Source organism: Geospiza fortis, unplaced genomic scaffold (genome assembly GCF_000277835.1).
Source record: "Geospiza fortis unplaced genomic scaffold, GeoFor_1.0 scaffold110, whole genome shotgun sequence".
NCBI lineage: Eukaryota > Metazoa > Chordata > Aves > Passeriformes > Thraupidae > Geospiza > Geospiza fortis.
In genome coordinates this window covers 48,074-55,480 of record NW_005054593.1, presented here as the reverse complement: position 1 = coordinate 55,480, position 7,407 = coordinate 48,074, and the positions used below count along the sequence as shown (strand labels likewise).

Sequence of the window (7,407 nt, the reverse complement as noted above, 5' to 3'; positions counted from 1 at the left end):
TTCCCTCACTGCATCGCAATGACTCATCCTTGCTGAGCTCACCCCCTGGAGCTGCTGGAGGACTGGCAGGGCAGGCAGCCGCTGGCCCCCAGAGACGGTCCCTCAGCTGGCAGCCCCCTCACCGTGAGCCACAGACCCCTGGTCAAGGTGTGCAGGCACTGGGGTGCAGCCTGGTTTCACCTGTCCAAACCTTGGCTGGCCATGGGGCAGAAGGGGGAGGAGGCTGGACATGCAGGCCTTGCTGCAGGTCTGGCCATGCTCATTTAATGTCTGCTGGGGGATCTGGACAGGGTAAACAACGTGTGGATGGGGCATTGCCTGGGCGTGTGCAAAGGTGATGCTGGGCAGACACAGTCCCTGATTCCCCAGCTGGGTGCAGTGCCAGCTCTGTGCAGTGAATCAGACACTGGTGAGGAGGAGCAGACGCTAGAGCACCGTCTGTGCAAGAAGGGCAGCTTGCACCACCGAGTGCCCACACCCATGGGGCAGTGGCCTGGCTAACTGCCTGTCTCTCCCCCTGCCCAGGTTCCCCTCTCAGAGACAGCCCCCACCGGGCACCTCAGCAGCAAGATGAACCCCACCGTGGGCATCGCTGTCATCCTGACAGGTACATCCCTCCCTGCTCCCTGCTCGGCCCAGAGCAGCCTGGAGGCTGCATGGGCCTCCCCAGAGCTCGCTGTTCCCTGCCCAACCCCCTCCTGCCTCTCCCAGTCCTCCAGGCCGCCCACTGCCAGATGATCAAGGACCTGAGTGCCTGCCTGCTGGGCCAGAACCTGCGCGTGGACTGTCGCTATGAGAACAAAACCGACAACCCCCTGACCTACGAGTTCAGCATCACCAAGGACAACAGGAAGCACGTCATCCACAGCACCATCAGCGTCTCCGAGAACATCTACCGCAGCCGAGCCAACGTCACCATGCACAAGAACCTGGTGTGCCTCCACCTGCAGAGCTTCACCACCAGTGATGAGGGCATCTACATGTGCGAGCTGAAGGCCACCAACGACTACACTGGCAACCAGATAAAGAACATCACTGTTATCAAAGGTGAGACAGGCAGTGGCACCTGGCCTCAGCCCTTCCCGCCTGCTCATTGGCTTGGCAGGGCCAGCAGAGAGCACCACAGCTCCCTGAGCTACATAAATGTGTCCTGACCCTTACATGCCCTTCAGGTGGGACTCACTCTACCCCATCTCACAGCACTTTTCCTGCCTCTCTTGGGTCTCACCTCAGGCACATTGCCTAGATATCCTCCCATAGAGAGGACAGTGGGGATCCTTCACACCTACAGCACACAGGAGCAGTCCTCCAGATGCAGACCTTTGTCTCACCTGGTGCCCATCCACTTGTCACCTCAGTCAGGCACAGGCATGTTTATGCCTCTCAGGGTCCCAAAAAATCTTTGCTGCTACACGTTAGGAGGGAAACAGGCCAGGATGGGGTGTGCTGCATTTCTGTGACAGAGCAAAGGCAAGAAGCTGTGTTCCAGTACCATTAGGACTCCCAGCCTGAGCCCTGTTCCCGAGGGATTTCATTGCCTCTCTTCTCTCCCTCCCCATTCCTTCTCCTCACAGACAAACTGGAGAAATGCGCCGGCTTCAGCCTCTTGATCCAGAACACCTCGTGGCTCCTGCTGCTGCTCCTTTCCCTGCCTCTCCTGCAAGCCGTGGACTTCGTGTCCCTGTGAAAGGCGAACCACACACACTCACAGCGCTCGCACACACACGCACGCAGACCGAGCACCCCAGCCACCCCGCCTTCCTTGCAGCCCCTGGAAAGAGAAGCTGAAGCGTCTGGAAGCCGTGAAACCTCTCTGTGTTATCTCTATTTAGCCGTATATTAACGCTAACCACCGTCCCGTGCCGAGGCTCACCATCCCACGCACACACGCCCCGCTCCGAAGCATGGTGGCTCTGCTAGGCAGCGTTGCTTCTCCCATGGCGCCTCCCCGCTCCGTAGGCTGGCTGGTTTGCTTGTGCTGGGAGCACTGGAGGCCTCAGCCTCGCTTGTCCCATCCCTTTAACTCTTGGGGTTTGCCTGTTCTCAACTGGGGAAAGACAACTGGATTGGCAGGTAAGAGAGAGGGGTGATGCGAGAGCATGCGGAGGGTGCCCATGGTGGGTGCTGTGCCCGTGGTGGGTGCTGTGCCCGTGGCTCCTGGAGGTGACAGGGCTCTTGGTGTCCCCGCCTGCCCTGCCTGCCACCCAGGTGACTGATTCCTCACGCTGCTCCTCTCAGCCTGAGCTGCCACGGCTGGGAGAGGGCACAAAGTGACTCCTGTCTCAGTGAGCAGGGGAGCCGTGGGAGGCTGGTGGGCCTGGCAGGCTGGGAGGAGAGAGGGAGCAGGTCTAGGAGACACCATGAACCCCCCCTGCCTCCTTAGGGCTCCTCTGGGGCCCTGGGAACGGGCTCAGTGCAAATGTGCTTCGGCAACAAGTGTTTCCTACTCTGTTTCTTACAGCTGAGCTGGAAGTGAGGCCTCCTCCAGACACCATCTGGTACCTTTGGGCTGCCCAAGCCACACACCGCTCGCTCTCCCTGGGGACCAGCCCTTAGCTGTGACGAGAGAATTGCTGCCAGCACCAGTGGAGGCAAGCAGAGCCTCTCTGAGCTAGCCACAGCCCCACTGCCCTCCCCAGGGCCCTCAGAGCTGTACCCAGGATGGCTGGTGGGGAGGGGGTTCCCCTCTGGGAGTGTGACCCCGTAGGGACTTCCCTGCACTGGCACCTTGTCTTCCCTAAGGGGACATCTGGGGACCCCAGTCCTTCCTCATGGAGAGGCAGAGCACTCCTCCTTAAAGCCCACCGTGCTCCTGGGATGAGCCCGTGTGCCCCCTCCCTTCTCCCTCTTCCCTTCCAGAATTTCCCCGTCTCCCTTTAAGAGCAGCAAAGGACCGAAGGGCAGCCCACAACCTCGGTAAGGCCAGGATGGCGCCGAGGGTTGGCGAGAGCAGGGGCAGGGATGGCCAGCACAGCTCAGATCTGCCAGCCCAGGGCTGCCCAGATGCTCATGGGACCCCGAGGAGCCTCACCAAGGGGAGGGCACAGGGAGAGGAAAAGGCAGGCAGGAGCATCCAGGTGCATGGGGTGAACCCCAGCTGTGCGACCCGTGCAGCCCGCGCTGCGCCACCACAGCTGAGAGCAATACACAGCAGCTGCTCCCCACTCCTTGCTCCTCTCCAGAGCTGCTTCCTGCCCCCGTGCCCGTGCCCTGCCCATCCCTGCCTGCTTGCTTGCTGTCTAGTGCTGCTGAGGCCGTGCCCAGCTGAGGCCTGGCTGTGCCCAGCTCCCTGGGCGTGCTGGTGAGCGCCGGGGCAGGCGCGGAGCCCAGCGGCAGAGCGCGGACGCGGCTCAAGTCTCATTTTTTTGTGAACATTTGTAGTTGTTTCCACAGCTTGTCGTCAAAGAAATTCTGTTAAGAGAAAAGGAAAAAAAAAAACGGGAAAAAAAAGAACCCCACGAAAAGCAACAACAACAAAAAAATACCACCTTACCATCCAGGAGTGTTCCTCTGTCTGCACAATAAAACCCTACCTAGGTTGTGTGTTGGAGCCATGGGCGCCCGTTTGTGCAGCAGGGGGATGGGGGCTGTGTGGGGCTGGGCACCAGGACCCTGCCAAGGGGCTCAGCGCCCCAGGCAACCCCCCTGTGCCTCCAGCACCCCAATACCTGCGGGAGAGAAGCAGGCAGAGGGGCAAGACTCAACTTTCCTGGGCAGGGCAACCCCCTCCTGCCCACCTGGAGCATGGCCCCCTGCACCCAGACCCTTTGTCCCCATCCCTGTCCCTAAACCCCCGACTCCATGCCAGAGACCACCTACTGCCCACGGTGGTGGCAGGGAGGCAAGGCAGGAGACCAGGTCTGGTCCTGGCCCATCCATCCTCTGGGGAGAGAATTGCCAGGGATGCAAGCGGCCATGGGAGGGGGCCTGGGTGTGCCTGTGTCCCAAAGCTCCTGTGCCCATCACACCAGGGTCCTGCCGGAGCTCCTGTGCCCACACACTGCCTGGGGGGCTGCCAAGGGCTCCTGTGTCCTCTGGAGCAGCCACACGCTGCCCTGCCCAGGGCCAAGGAGCTGCCCTGGCACCAGGAGTCACGAGCAGGAGCCTGCCACCACCCCCTAACACCATTGGTGACCCTGCGCCACCTCCCAGAGCAACGCCCCGACGCGTCCCTCCCTGTTTAAGGGCTGGAGCCAGACGGGAGGGAGGGACGAAGATGCCACCCTAATTACATCCCTCCCATTATCCGCGGCAGGTGCTCGCTGAGTCACGGCCACGCAGGTGCCGTGGGCTGGGCGGGTCAGGCGTCCCGGAGCCGTGCCCCGGTGTCCCCATGCATCCACGAGGGGTGGCCACGCCACGCCAGCTGCCCCCTGCCCACCTTTGCTGAAGGTTTAGGGGGCTCTTCTCCTACAGCTCACCCCAAGGGGGGCAAAACCCAGTCCAGCTCCTCCCCTCACTCTGATGCTCTACTCCAGACCTTGCTGGCAGCCACGATCACCCCTTTTTTGTGCCTCCCTGCTCCCCACACACCAAGTCGTGTCCCCCCCGTCGGCTCCCTCCTTTAACCCTCCCTCTATCCTTTCCCTCCTGGACCTCGACGTCCCTCCCCAAATCTCTCCCTTCCTCACACTTACCCTCACTTCTCCTCCTCCACTGGCACATCCCCCGCTGCCCCCGCAGCCTCCCCCCGGGCCACCCCCTTGCCTTGGGCCACCAGCCCCCCCGGGTTCGCGTCCCCTTTAAGCCTCCCCAAGCTGGAATGCGAGAGGAGCATTTCAGCGCCCTGTGAGGTCAGATAAAGACACTATATTTATCTGGCTGGTAACCTGAGCCCTGAATTTCTGCGGTGGTGTTTTTACGCGGCCCCACAGCCCTCGGGCTCGGCTGCCCATCTCCACATCGCCCATCTCCGGTGCCGGGGGAAGCGCCTCAGGGAGGCAGGATCAGCCCCCAGGGCATCACCAAATGCCTGGCTGGTCGCCCCTCGCCGTGCCCTGAGCAGCCATCGGCCACCCGTGCCTCATGCAGGTGAGTGCAGGTGGGGACAGCGCCCCGGGAGGGGGACACGGAGACAGACAGAACTGTCCCACTCTTCCTTCAGCTGGGTAACGCCACGGGGAAGAGGTTCCTCTCCAGGGAGAAGGTTCCGAGTTCACACATAAAATCCTGGCTTTGAGCCCTCCCCAGCACCCTCCTCGTCCCCCGGTGTGGGCAGGGCACCTGCCCGAGGGTCCCTTCTTTTTTTTGCCACCCACAGACCTCAAAGCAGTAACTCATGCCCCGAGTCTTACGTCAGGGTCCCCGGTGGGTTTGGGGTTTTGCTGCCCGGGGGGTGGCCCGGGAGCAGCGAGCAGCAGGTTCGGCAGCAGGGTGGGGATGTGTCAGCAGCACGGAGCGAGGCCAGGGCGGTGACTCCCGGCCGTGTGGGGTGAGCTTGGGGGGTTCTCAGGCCCAGGGAAGGGCCCTGGGCAGGCTGGCCCCTGCTGGGTGAGTCACCTTGGGCAGGGCCTGTCACTTTGGGGGGTGGGAGTGGTGGGGAACAATGCAGGAGCTGGGCTGTGACAGAGGCACTGCAGTCCCTATCTGTCGATAAGGGTCACTCCAGTCCCTTCCAGGGAGCAAACATTTTGTGGCACACTCCCCCCAGGGCTGCTTGGGGTCGTTCTTCCTAGGGGGAAATGGACACCAGGAGGATTCTGTGCCTTGGGGAATGGGCAGGAGTCTGTCCTACCCTGCTCAGCTGGACGCAGAGCCCCTTAATCCCAAAGCACTTGTACCCTGAAGCGTGCAAAATGCCTCACACAGGGTCCCCTCTCTGCCTCCACCACGGCAGAGTCCTGGGAGCTCCCACGAAACCTCCAGGCTGGGACATTGTGTCTCAGGGGACAGGGGACACAGCTCCGAGCCTGCGTAAGCGAGAAGCAGCTGTGCTGTGACACCTTGGATGGAGCCAGCGCTGTGTAAGCTGAGCTGAGCCCGCTCTGGGGCTCCGTGGCCACCGAGGGGGACAGCTGGCACCAGGCACGGGCAGGACAGAGGGGACACCTGCCACTGGGCACGGGCAGGACAGCAGCTGGGGACAGAGCAGGGCTCTGCTTCTCTGCCTTCAGAGTGAAGGTTTTGCCTCCTCACTTCGAACAGAGATTCCCAGGGAAGTGCCCCGAGCAGCCCCGTGGTGTCCCTCTCCCATGTGGTGGCACCGCTCCTGCCCGGCCCCGTGAGCGCAGACCGGACATTCCTGTGCCTCAGCTTCCCCTGACACCCCGGGAGGATGATGAGGGTGCAGGAGGCCTGAGTCAGCCGTGCCGGCCCCAGGGCTTTGCCAGGCAGCAGGAAAGCTCAGCACAATGACGGGTAGGGAGGGGCCAGGCAGCCCAGGAAGCGCTGGGAGGAACCGGGGTTTTCTCACACCCCCTCAGCTCCTCTGGCTCCTGGCACGCTCCGCTCTCCCGCCGCCCTGGGGTCCGCTCGGATGTGACACGGGGACTTGGAAGCACAGGCAAGCCTGGCAGATGTGACATTCCTCCATGGTAAGGCCTCTCTTCCCAAGGAATGGGATCGCTCCCATGTCTGGGGCCAGTGCTGGCTCCTGACCCTGCATCCCTCCATCGGCTGCTCCGCATCCCCAGGGCAGGTGCTGCCCTGTGGAAACCTGTCCTGCTGCCAGGAGCTCCTGCTGCCCTCCTCTTCCCAACCTGGTGCTCTCCTGGTGCTGCTGGTGCCAGGAGAGAGCGTGGGCACCTGGCAGGGGATGATGGCGTGGGGCTGTCCTGGCACTGTCCCAAACCAAGATCGTCTCTGCTGGCGAGGAGGATGGAGAGCAGGGCAGTCGCTGTGCCAGGCTGCTCCGTGCCCCAGCAGGGCAGGCAGCCAGGCATGTGCTGCTCCCTGGGAGCCCAGGGGCTCTGTCATTCCCATCCTGGCACTCGAGTGCCAGTCTCTTGGCTGGGGTCCCACTCCCTGTGAGCGAAATTCCCCACTGTCCATGTCAAATCCTGGCTGGCAGAGCCCCGCTCCTGGTGAGGGCGGCCGCAGCCAGGCTGGGAAGAGCAGAGCCGGGTGTTTCGTGGCTCCCTTGCCCGGGAGCAGATTATTCACCCTTCAGCCTCCATCCCCAAACAGGTCTGTGCGCTCCACCTCGCTGCTGCTTGTAAATATTTCCCTCTCCGGGGTGGGATGGCTGTTCCCTGGGCAGTAACAACACCCGGGATGCTGACGGCTGGCTGCAAAGTGAGGCTGCCCGCCAGGAGCCCACAGTGGCTGGCTGATCTCTCAGCACCCCCTCCCAGAAGCATTCCCGGGGCGTTTCCACGCTGAGCCAGCGGGGCTCTGAGCAGGCTGCTGTGTCCCCCCAGGGCCAGGCTGGCAGTGACCCGCCGTGGCTCCTTGTGCCGCGCCCCACCG

General features: G+C 62.6%; 1 protein-coding gene across 1 annotated transcript; it reads left to right on the top strand.

Annotated features, from left to right (window-relative positions):
• Positions 1-518: 518 nt before the first annotated feature.
• On the top strand, positions 519-3,550 carry THY1 (Thy-1 cell surface antigen). The gene is made up of 4 exons (XM_005430006.2): positions 519-607; positions 712-1,047; positions 1,575-2,073; positions 2,462-3,550. Exons 1-3 carry the CDS (start codon positions 571-573, stop codon positions 1,685-1,687), a joined length of 486 nt encoding a protein of 161 aa, XP_005430063.1. The 5' UTR covers positions 519-570; the 3' UTR covers positions 1,688-2,073; positions 2,462-3,550.
• The last annotated feature ends 3,857 nt before the right edge of the window (positions 3,551-7,407 follow it).

Bases quoted from the DNA above. Each gene is read 5' to 3' on its own strand.
- THY1 (XM_005430006.2), top strand. From the start codon at position 571: ATGAACCCCACCGTGGGCATCGCTGTCATCCTGACAG. The intron at 608-711 runs GTACATCCCTCC...TGCCTCTCCCAG, and splicing joins CATCGCTGTCATCCTGACAG to TCCTCCAGGCCGCCCACTGC. The intron at 1,048-1,574 runs GTGAGACAGGCA...TTCTCCTCACAG, and splicing joins GAACATCACTGTTATCAAAG to ACAAACTGGAGAAATGCGCC.